Raw genomic sequence first — 12572 nt, 5'->3', positions numbered from 1 at the left:
TATGTTGTTGGTAATAGACAGGTAAAAATTATTGAGAAAATGTTCTTCAAATGCTTGGCGTGTTCTGCTTCAATGTTTGACTTGTTCTGGCATTAGGGAAGTTTTGTTTCTTATTTGCTGATAAGAAAATGGCATCCGTCATTGCCAAAGGTTATGATGGAATTAATGCCCGATATTTTCAGGCTCCCGCTAGAAGACGTACTCGACCGCTACGATCGCGAATTGATGTTTGTCGTCGGATCGATTTTCGATATCCAGCCTATGTACGTGTTTCAAGACGTCACAAAATATTTTTCCTTCTTCAGCATCATATTTATATTAAAATCACCGTCAAGCCAGTACGTTATACGTTAATAATAAAAAGAATATAAAAATACTTTAAATTATTATTATGTAAATACAATAGCGATGGGGCGAATGTACATTGTGAAAAGAGTCGCCACAATAATTGAAAAGGGCAACCCTCTTTAATGTTGCCATTAAAAAAAATCAATTTTGATTTCCGTTAATCTTAAGCTAGCAACAAAATAATTTATTTTATAGGTTCTTGATATAGACAAAAATAGATAGATAAAAGCGTCCAGCATAATTGTTTGTTTCTTTTTCTTTAAAATTTTTGTTGAGATTCAGAAGATGCTTGTGTTTTGTGTTATCAATTTGTTTTCGAAACTTTTACTCTAGGTCAATTAGGCGACCATATAGTCATATAAAGATTAGGAGATTCTTTTGTGTCGAAAAATATGCATCGAATATCGTGAAATCATATTATTAGTTTCTACAATTTTATATTAAACAGTTTCTCTTCATACTGAATTAAAGAAATATTCCCATTGGGAATTGGATAAAAATTTGCGTGGAACAAAACTTTATTACTTACGGAATGTTTTAAAAGAAAAGTATCCTGATTCTAGCTAAATAAAGAAATACGATGCTTCGGAGTTTATACTAAGAAAAAAGAATTTTTTCAAGTTTGTTTAATCACTTTCTCAGGAACATGATTTCATCTATTCAAATTGAAAGAACGTCTTAATTGTGTAGTGTATGGGGTGAAACATTTGCAAAATAATATAATTACTTTTAATATACTTATTATTAAAAAAATCTTTATTTGTACTGTGACTTAAAAAAAAAATTGCAGTGAAAAGTATTGTATACTTATCTACTCAAATTGACGCATGCAAATAGATTTAAATGATAACTGGTCTTTTATCATGCAATAATGAAAAAAACTCTTTAATCTACTAGAACTGTGATAAAACATTTGCAATGGAACAAAATATTCACACATCTTCTCTGGTTGAAGAAGAAACTCATATTTGCAATATGTGTGGTAAAGTATTTGCAATAAAAGATAACTTTATCCTTCCTACTCATAATGAAAAAACTCTTTATACCTGCAATACCTGTGATACTGAAGAAAAAGGTGTTCTATCACCTACTCAGGTGAAGGAAAAAACTCATGTTTGTGACATGTGTGGTAAAGAATCAACGAATGAAAATAACTTTGCCTTACGCACTTTTTATAAAAAGACTTCTTATATTTGCAGTAAGTGTGATAAAGCAGTTGAAATGGAACAAACAACTTCTCAAGATGAAGAAGAAACTCGTTTTTGCAAGTTGTGTTGTAAAACATTTGCAGATGAAAATAACTTGATCTCGCTTACTCACAATGAAAAAACTTCTTATATTTGTAGTGAGTGTGATAAAAGGACTGCAATGGAAAAATGTGTACATTCACCTCCTCCGATTGAAAAAACGTCTGAAGTTTGCTGTAAGTGTGGTAAAACAATTGAAATGGAAAATGACTCACTCTTATCTACTCAGGTTAAAAAATCGTCTAATATCTGTGGTGCATGCGATAAAACATATTCAGCGGGAAATAATAAACGGTCGTCCCCAAAAATTAAAAGAGTATTCAATATATGCATAATGTGTTGCAAAACTTTTGAAATAGAAAATAACTTACCTGCTCAGGTAAGAAAAGCACCTTATGTCTGCACTGGATGTGATGAAACATCTGCTATGGGTAATGAGGTCTATTCATCTACTCAAACTGAAAAATCATCTTTTACATGTTATGTATGTGGTAAAGTATTTGAAATGGAAAATGACTTCAATAATAAAATCAGTTTGAAAAATAAAAAGAAGCCTTACATATGTAGTGCATGTGATAAATCATACAACTTTACCCCACCCACTTTTGCTGAAAAAGTACCTTATTTATGCACTGTATGTGGTAAAACATTTGCAAAAAAAAGTACTTTAGAGAAACACTCCCACGTTCACATTGGAGACGAGAGTTATTCGTGCGACGTGTGCTCCAAAACATTTACCATAAAAAGAAATTTAACGCGACACATTGCAACGCACTCTAAGGATAACCTTCATCCGTGCAATTTGTGCGACAAAAAGTTCTCCACTAAAAGTACCTTAAGAAAGCATTTTCGTGTTCATACAGGAGAAAAGGCTCACGTGTGCGGAGTGTGTAGCAAAGCATTCGCTTTCGAATATAATTTAATGAAGCATTCACGCGTTCATACTGGAGAAAAGCCTTATGCGTGTGACGTGTGTAATAAAAAGTTCACAGATAAAAGTAATTTAAGTAAACATTATCTGGTGCACACTGGGGAGAAACCTTTTTTGTGTACTATGTGTGATAAGAGTTTCTCTCAAAAAGCTAGTTTAAACGAACACTATCTTACTCACACTGGGGAGAAGCATTTTTCTTGCAGTTTGTGTGGGAGCTCCTTCAGTTTAAAAAGTAGTTTAAATCGACACCTCCTCATACATTCTGGTGATAAACCCCACTCTTGCAGTGTATGTGGTAAGAAATTCATTGACAAAAGTAAGTTAAATAGGCATCATAATGTTCATGCTAGACAGAATCCATCCTTAGTCATGATGTGAATATTCTTCTGTTCTTACTTGTATTTTACGAAACAGACTTTCGAGCGAGGCCAGTCCCGATGGTTCAACAATTTTCAACAACAGCGCATGCGAAGCTGGTTTTTGCATTCAATTGGGTGCAAAATTTCAAATTAAAATTTTATTTCTTTAATATCTGATACAGTTGACAGAACTCAAAATGAACTGTGGTCAATTCATTAAAGGCCACTCTGTTTGAATGGATCCATCAATAATTAAGTATCAATGTTTCCTACAAATCAGCATTCAATATAAAGGGATAGTTTATTTTGTTATGGTTTTATCACAAAATAGCTTATTTTACCATCACTGTTTACATAACTTTGTACTGCAATTTAAACTCACTTTATTACCTTAAAAAAATCTAATAGTGATATGTAAACAGACCTATGAAAATGTGTATGGATGTGGGAAACATTTTAGTTATAGTTTGTCTATGGTAAGAACTCCCCTGCTGCAAAGTCTGAGGCCATCTGCTGCTATGGATACAAGAGTAATGCATTTCAAGGCGGGTAGCTTCTCTTCACTCTGGGGCTAACGCTAACACAATAGACCTGAGAAAAGAATTACCTTTCACTCGTATCCTCGAGCCAAAACTTGTCCTAAACAGTGACCCCACATTCCTACTTGAAATAGTTATACCTCGTTACCATAGTCACCGCCGCGGGTCCAGATGAATAGCTAGGGAAGTTCTTACATTTGAGAAACTATACTGCTCCTTTGAACCAGTGTCTTAATTTTTATCCCTTGTCATTGTCCTATCTGTTTAGTTTGGAAATTTGCATTATCAAAGTTCAGATAAATGGTGCTGTGCTGCAATTTAAGTAAAAAACTCAAATTTTAATATTGAGAAAAAGTTACTTTTTTAGAAGTAACTTTTTTGAAAAGTTACTTCTAAAAAAGTGAACATTCTTATACAGGATTTAAAAAAAAAAAACTATTTAGACTTTGTGTAGTAAAACTTTCATGGAGTAAAATAAATTTAGATCAATTAACTCATTGAGCATACTGATTTAAAAAATTAAAAAAAAGGCAAAAATTGACTTTATAAAGTATGTGTGACTGATAACATATTTGTGTCTAAAAACTTTTAAATAGTAAAAGCACAGCCTGGATAAAACAATGGGACTGGATCACTTGAGAAACCTTATGTTGTCCTGAATAGTTTAATTATCATTATTATTTTTATATATTTGTAATCATCTGTGTCAAATTAATAATTGTTTGTTTTATTTTGTAAATATAGTAACTTTTAGACATGACTAGTAATTTGAGTAAATGTTCTGATAAGTAAATTTGGAACATCGGGATTATCCTGTCAATCTATCAACACTCGCAAAAATCCTTTGGCACCATCAGGATGAGAGGAAATTTCCAAAATAAGTATTCTAAACACATTAAATTTATCAAATAATAAAAAAATTTTAGTGTGAAAACATATTAAATAAAAAAGTAATATAAAATTAATCAAAGCAAAGTAAACACCTCTAATTTTTAATAAACAGAAAATTTTTACTTATTAATTTAAAAAAAGAATTTGATCTGATCATAAATGCTGTTTACAATAATACTAATTTGCAATATTTTCAAACTACTGGATATATAAAAATTATGCTACAATGAAAGTGGGTGTTTTTTTTTTTTTTATGAAGCAAAATATTTTTAAAAAAAAGTTGAGCAATGAAATTATATTCTAAAAATGTGAATTAATCATTTTTTTAACTGTAAATAACCTTTTTAAAGGTATTCTGATTAATTAAATGAGGAAACATGATATTTTCTTCTTTGAAATGACAACTTTAATATAGGCCTGAAAGAAAATGTCAGCCTTTGTTTTTCCAAATAGATAATCTTGTTTAATTAATCTAAGTTTTTGAAACTGCATTAGAAGACTACTTATACCTCAGCCCAATTAAAAATGTACTATTCTATTTTATGTGATTAATATTAATTTCTATTTTGCACTGCTAACATAAAATATTTTAATTTCGTAATTTAAAAATAAATTTAGCGATGAAACTAATTTTATTTACTACAATAAAACTATAAAAAACTGGTATTTTTAATTGAATTTATTTTTATTTGTGACATTTGCTAATAGGAGCATGTGATTCTTCCACTAATTCGCGGAAATCCGCGAATCAATAATTTATATTCCGAAAAAAATTCTCAGAACTCAGCTAATCCAAAATTAAATTTTTGTAACGCAAAATCTCGTTAACGAGCCATTTATTCCACTCTTACCAGCTCCCTCTTTTATTTATTTATTTAAATTTATTATTTTGTATGTTCTCATTCACGCGCAATCACTATTTTTTACGCAGATTTGTTAGAGAGAAACGCAGCTTCGGATAAAATTTGAGAAAGGAAAGTTTTCTTTATTAAACTTTGAAATTAATGAACTACTAAGGAAAACACAAAAGTTTAAAAAATTTTATGTTAACAGTAATTCTGAAAGAGCAAACATTGAAAAAAAAAGTTTGCTTGAAATAAAGGTGTTTTTCTCATTTTTTTAAAAACATTTTTAGTTTCTATTTAATCAATGGGACATATTTGCCCCTTTTTTCAATTGGATTCAGTTAATTTTTAATATGATATTACGACATTGAAATCTCGAATCATGTATTTCAGTAATCACTTTTCAACGCACTCAAATGAAATCTGTGTTTCGATCTTATTATTAGATTTTTTAAAAAATTCAACAAGTCTTTTAAATATCTCCTATGTAGAAGAAAAAAAAGTTAAATACTGAAAAAAACTACACATTGATAAAAACAATTTCAGATAATTTCTTTATCTAGCAATCACATGTCTATAATAGACATGTCTAAATCATTGTTTGTCAACACTAATTTTTTGTTAATTTTATTATTATTATTCCATCTCATTTAAAATAATGATGAATATTATTGCTAAGACTGAAATTATCTCCTAATAATAGCAACATCAATTATTTTCCCATGTATTTTTTAATAGCTATATAAATAAAATGAAATTTTTTTATTTTGACTTCATTTGATTATGACTTTCACCATGAAGTTATCGTATTTAAATTGTTTCTCAATGTTTTTGTACTTCTCTATATTCAAAAAGACTAAAAATACCTCCCACATTTACAAAAAAAAAAATATTTGAAAAATAACAGTTTGAGGTTTGTTTTCTTGACGAAAAGGACAATGAAACTGTTACATGAAATGTCTTTACCTGTTGTATTAATGTAATTTTATTTTTTAAGTGAGCAATAATCAAGCTTGTAAATGAGTAATATACTCCGAGGGGAAAAAAAGCAATATTCTTAATATAAAGTTTATGTGTCATTGATCATGGAGTAGTTTTTTTTTCTCTGTTTAAACGAATACATGCAATATGAATTTTTGAATCTTTTTTCTGGTCTTTTCTAAATTTAATTTTGATTTGTTCACTTTGACTAGGTATAATCCGGCTCTGTTGATTGGTAATGACATTAAGAAAACACTAATTTTAAAAACTTAAAGAGAAAAAACCAACACACTTTGAAAAATATTTGGTTAATTTTTTTTACCTTGTAAGGATTTTTTATAATGAAATTATCTTAAAAATTCTGAATTGATTGTGTATATGTAAAGTGTTGGGAAACATTAATTATTTTTATTTAAAAGTTTCAATAGATTTAAAAATTTTGATAAAGATTTTATCAATTTCTTTCTTGATTTGGTTCGAATATAGATATGGATGGGTTAGATAATCAAGAAATTCTTACCAATTCTATGGATAAAAATTATTCTTTTATACCGCAAAAAATGCTGGAGCTATAGATGAGCTAACTTTTTTTTTATTACTAGTTATTAATTTCTTAATATAACTTCAGTTATTCATTCAATCATTCTTTAAAAATGAATTATTTTGCATTATGATTTGTTGCATGATTCTGAATTCAATTAAGAATCTAGATGTGATAAAAAAAAGGGGGGGTGGGGTGTTACATGGTTCTCTAATTAGAAAGAAAATGTATTAGCAATATAATACTACTATTGTTTATATGATACGTTTTACTGATATAATTACCTATGTAGTGTTCTTTATTTTTGTTAACTATGATTTATTATATTATTTGTTTATTTTGACTATATATTAATTTTATTTTGGGTTTTTATAATGATTTAAAATAAAGGACAACTTCTAACAATTCTGGTGTTCGGAGATTGAGCTTTATGATATATTCCACTTAGTGTTCCAATTATTCACACTTCAAAAATTATATTGCCTGTATGTACGTTGGTCATGTAAAAATACTCATTGATCAAGTATATTTTAGCTTTATGTGCTCAAACAGACCTGTAAATATTGAGCCAGAAACACTGATTAACATCCCTAAAATTTATGAAAATCACTATGAGGCTGAATGGACAAATACGGGGTACCAAAAAGGGAGGGGGGAAAATAGCAAATCATTTAAATTTGTTAGGACATAAATATTTATGAATTTTATACTAATAAAAATTTACTAAATGTGTTAAAATAGCATGTTGAAGGATTATTGGTATTTCATTATTTTGATAATATTACTTCTTAGTTAATTATAATGCTCTGTGTTTACTCCAATATGCGGAATACTTACTAAAACTTATTTGTTAATAATGTAATACTATTTTCTTAATAATACATAATTATTCTTGATTTATACCTAGAACAAAAGTATTGATACAATATATAACAGCGTAACTTTTTCCGACAGATCAATAATAGATACTTTAATGTTTTTATTAATATATGATTGAAGAGGATGCTCAAGCATCTCCTCATTTCTGGGCCAATATTCCTGGCAAGGCATGCAAAATTTTAAGTCTTGCTTAAGTTAAATTTTTGAGTCTTGCACTATACAGCCCCTGAAAAAAAATTCTTTTAAAAAATAAAACTAATTTCTTTTAAAAAAAATAGTTTGCATTTTAAATCATTATTTTTTTAAGTATTACTTGTTAAATTATTTAAATAATATCCAGGGCGGTGCCAAGAGGGCACGGTGCTATAACTTGGGAGGCGGGGTGGCTTTTTTTTAAAACTTTAGTACAATTTTGTAGTTTAAAAAACTTTAAATTAGATTTAAAGAATATTTTTTTATTACTTAAGGTAGCTTTTTTAATACTATTTAGAGGAGATAATTTTTTAAATCTTTAACTGTGAGAAAATTTTTTCCAGCCAAATTTTTTTATTTACCAATTCACAACTTTACAATCTCATAACAAATAAGAGAAGCGCATTTACACCTAAAAGTTTATATTGTGGGGGATGAGAATTTTTTTTTTTTTTTCAGTGGTGGGTTGGATTTAAAAATAATTTTTGGAGGGGAACAATTTTCGTAGTAAAATAAAACATTAGTTTTTACTTAAGAGGTTAGACATTTTTTGAAACCTTTTTTGGTGGGGCTATTATTTTAATAATTTTTGTTACATCTTTATTAGATCCAAAAAAGGTGTTGGAATTCTAATTGAACTAATTTTTATTACTGATTTTATTACACTCTCGTGTGCAACTCTGCTACATTTTGCAAGATATTTTCAATTTCTGGCTTCATTTTCCACTAACTGATATCGAACAGAAGAATCTCTTGATCACTTTATAATGGTTAAGTGCTTAAACATACTTAATTACATAAATACTTGTTTCACCCGAATAAATATGTTTATTAGTTTATGTTCTATAAAGAAACTGATATTAAGTCAATTATAAAAAAAATCACACATTTTACATACTCTATTGGGTATGTGTGATTTGCGTATTAGGAACTGTTTTTTCTTCGACCCCCAATCGACACTTCCGATTCGGATCCACCCCCTGGTTCAGATTGACCCCCGCTTTTGTTAAATAGACCCTTGGGAGTCTATATAGACCACTTTGGCGACCTCTGTCCTAGACCAAATAGCCAAATCAAGTCAAATTGTGAATTCTCTCTCATTTATTTGGGTCCCATCCCATTCTGGTATTATAGAAAAAGAACAAGCTGACTAACTCGCAAAACAGGCACTAAATCAAGATCTTATTTCGCGCCTTTCAGCACCCCAAGATCTTAGTCAAGTGTTTTGAAAGAAGAGCTCAATAAAGAACACAGAGAAGGGAAAGAGTGCAAATACTTCCATTTCTTTCCGCACCTCGACGAGTCCCGCAGTGGACTGATCGTTAAGGCACGGTTCCCAGCAGATCACCGAAGTCAAGCATCACTGGCTACGGTCAGTGTGCGGGTGGGTGACCACTTGAATCACTTTGCGTAAGGACCTAGGGTGCGCGGTATCGGTCCTCATTAAACTGTTCTGACGTAAAGTACTCGACCTCGCACGCAGGTCGTCGGGCTACCGAAGCGGGGGTGCCTTCCCCTCCGCAGAGGATCAAAATTGTGATGGCATGTCTTCGGATCATCCTCTGAGATGTTTCCCAGACCGTCGCCAATAGCCCATTGTGCAGCTCTAGTGCGATGTAAATTAACAACAACCTCGACGAATTTCAAGATTACCGCCCAAATTAGCCAAGATTACCGCGATTTATCAAAATGCTCGTAAAGACCTCCCTCAAACCTTATCCCTGCAGTACCCAGCTTTCACTGATATTGTTACCCCCGGGCCAAAATCCAATCTCTCGTTAAGTTCTTTCTAGCTTCGCTTCAACATTGTGCTATCTACTCAGCCCCAATCTTAAGCCTTACCTATTGAAATACAAAGCTATAAGCAAAAGCAGAGAACTCGTAGCACTTTACAATACTCACAATCAATGAATCAATATGCTTTTGTTTTTGTTTCCTTTAAATGAAAATATGTCTCTGATGAAAATCTTACTACGTATAGCATAAAATATTCGTTATGGAGAGCAATTTGCTTTCTAGTGTTCATTTTAAGAAGAAATCTTACACCTGTATTGGATGCAGTAAAACGTTTGTATCTAAAAGTAAATTAAACCGACATTCTCATACTCATACGGGAAACAAACCTCATTCTTGTAATGTATGCAATAAATCTTTCTCACAAAAGGCCCATTTAAATCGACACCTTCGCATTCATTCTAAAATAAAACCATCTTCATACGATAAAATAGCTGATATCAATTTTGGTGATTCTGCGATGAAAGATTATTCATGTAGTGTGTGTAATAAAACATTTTCATCTAATTTACAACTTTCCATGGATTCTAATGATGAATCTAATTTATGCAGTGAGTGTGATAAGAGGAACTTAAATAAAGCATCTAATGTTGGTAATGAAAAGTCTTATTCTTGCAGCGTTTGTGACAAAATATTTTCAGATAACTTCAAATTAATTGAACATTCTCGTATTCATTCAGGAGAAAAACCTTATCTTTGCAGTATGTGTGATAAGGCTTTTACTCAAAAGGCCCAATTAAAACAACACTATCTCACTCACACGAACGAGAAACCCCATTCGTGCACCACGTGTGGCAAATGCTTCAAGCAAAGAGTTCATTTAAAGAGGCACGCTAAAGTTCATGTCGGAGAAACATCTTGTTCGTGTGATGTGTGCGGCAAAACGTTTGCATTTGAGAGCAATTTACTTAAACATTCTCGCGTTCATACCGAAGAAAAACCTTATTCGTGCAGCGTGTGTGAAAAAACATTTCCGTTTATGAGTAATTTAACGGAGCATTCGCGCCTGCACGTAAAAGAGAAATTACATGCGTGTAACGTGTGCAGTAAAACATTCTTATTGAAAAGTAGTTTATCCAGACATTTGGCTCTTCATACTAAGGAATTACCCATGTGCAGCGTGTGTGATAAAACATTTTCAGACCAAAATAGGTTGAAACGTCACTTTCGCGTTCATACTGGAGAGAAACCTTTTTCGTGTAGTTTGTGTAGTCAAACGTTTACATTTAAGAGTAATTTAAACAGACATTCACGTGTCCATAGTGGAGAGAGACCTTATCCTTGCACTGTTTGCGACAAAGCGTTTGCAGATAAAAGTAGCTTACGTAAACATTTTCGTATTCACACAGGGGAGAGGCCCTACTCTTGCAGTCTGTGTGAAAAAACGTTTAGAGAAAGTAATAAATTGATCAGACATTCTCTAACTCATGTGAAAAAAAGTCTCAAAAATGAAGGAATCACAACAGAAAAGAAATTGAAGTGATTTTAATGAGATATGTCGTGTTTCTACCACAATTGAAAAAACTGACCCAGAAGATATAAGTTTCTTCCCACCCTAGGTGGAAAAAATGTTAGAAGCTCTTTTTTCAGAAGGAATTAAAAAATACTAATACAATTTTTTGTCAGTTTATAGTTCCAAACTAGTTTAAATAATGAACGCTATTTTCCACACAATTTAATGCACCAATAGTGTTAAAAATTATTTTTAAAAAAAATTATTTTTTTTAAGGACTAGTAATCATCATATTTTACTAATCCACAAATAATATCACTGGTCTACTGAAATGTATTGTTAAAAATATTTGTGCATAATTTAATATAATTGTATGTTTCATAATAACATATTTTTTAGTTAATTTTGAGTAAAACTTGATAAATTTTGACGAATTGATTTAACAATTAAATAAAATATTGGATTGGCCTGCATAAAAAAAACTGCTCAAAATTGCAGCTGTTACCCAAATAAAATTCTGGAAAGTAAACATCAATATTAAATAATGCTTACTGTGAAATATTTTTTGTTATTTCCCACATCAGATTCTAGCCTAGTGGTCGAAAGAACTACACTTTCTTTGTAGTTAACTACAACTACTTTTTTACAATTGTAGATAACTACAACTACTTTTTTTAAAAATGTAGCTACTACAAACTGCTTTCAAAATTTAGTCACTACTTTTAGAAGACAAACTTAACTTTTAAAAATAAACTTAATTTTTACTAATATTCAAAATGATTTTGAATAAAAAATTGACTTGGTTAAATATGAAGATATATTAAGAAGTTTTAATTTATATTTACACGAAATGGTTTTTTATTCTAAAGCATTTTTTACGAATTTGTTCTTTATACTCTCAAACTCTATACTTTTCTCGACAGTGATTAAGAAATGCTTGGAAATTATCAAATGTTTGTGATTTAAGTGATCAATGCTTTTTTCATATCCTCCAAGAAATAAAGTACAGTAAGAAAAGCAAAAAATGAACCACCCTGAATAACTTTTGATCTAATGATCGAATCTTCAAGTTCTAGGGCTCAATCTAAATGGTTTGACTGGGGACATCAAATATGCTAATTCATTAATGCAGACGATATTTGAAGTCACGAAATCACACCCAAAAACGTACTTTATAGGTTCTGTGAAATTGAATTTTAAGAAAGTCAGATATTTAAAAATCGATATCTCAGGAACAACTAGACCGATTTTGCATAGATTTTTCCGAGCATCAGACCTAGATCTTATTAAGGCTCTGCCGTAGAGGCATTCTCATTGCGTACGTTGACAGACTCATGAAGGATTTGCACTAATCCAGGGTTGCCACAGGCTACTAAAATGCGACTATTTGCTACTATTTTTGGCCCTAGGCGACTATGGCGACTTTTTTTTGCCTGAAAAGCAACTATTTTCAGGAATAGGCGACTATTGGGAGACTTTTTTACTCTTAGCGAAGTTATTTTTATACTTATACTTATTTTTCGTAGACCTCCTGTTACTTTGCGATTGCTGCACAGTCGCTGTTATCTT

General features: G+C 30.8%; 2 protein-coding genes across 2 annotated transcripts; both read left to right on the top strand.

Annotated features, from left to right (window-relative positions):
- Positions 1-573: 573 nt before the first annotated feature.
- LOC107438892 (zinc finger protein 585A) lies at positions 574-7090 on the top strand. The gene has a single exon (XM_021147197.3). It carries the CDS (start codon positions 1267-1269, stop codon positions 2905-2907), a length of 1641 nt encoding a protein of 546 aa, XP_021002856.2. The 5' UTR covers positions 574-1266; the 3' UTR covers positions 2908-7090.
- A 2163-nt stretch (positions 7091-9253) lies between these two features.
- Positions 9254-11165, top strand: LOC107438896 (zinc finger protein 84). The gene has a single exon (XM_043044637.2). It carries the CDS (start codon positions 9753-9755, stop codon positions 11031-11033), a length of 1281 nt encoding a protein of 426 aa, XP_042900571.2. The 5' UTR covers positions 9254-9752; the 3' UTR covers positions 11034-11165.
- Positions 11166-12572: the final 1407 nt, after the last annotated feature.

Source organism: Parasteatoda tepidariorum, chromosome 6 (genome assembly GCF_043381705.1).
Source record: "Parasteatoda tepidariorum isolate YZ-2023 chromosome 6, CAS_Ptep_4.0, whole genome shotgun sequence".
Taxonomy (NCBI): domain Eukaryota; kingdom Metazoa; phylum Arthropoda; class Arachnida; order Araneae; family Theridiidae; genus Parasteatoda; species Parasteatoda tepidariorum.
Note: the sequence above shows the minus strand (reverse complement) of the source record. Positions and strands in the feature narration are given on the sequence as shown.

What these genes read in the sequence shown, in the direction of transcription:
- LOC107438896 (XM_043044637.2), top strand. Translation starts at nt 9,753, where the DNA reads ATGGAGAGCAATTTGCTTTCTAGTGTTCATTTTAAGAAGAAATCTTAC.
- LOC107438892 (XM_021147197.3), top strand. Translation starts at nt 1,267, where the DNA reads ATGGAACAAAATATTCACACATCTTCTCTGGTTGAAGAAGAAACTCAT.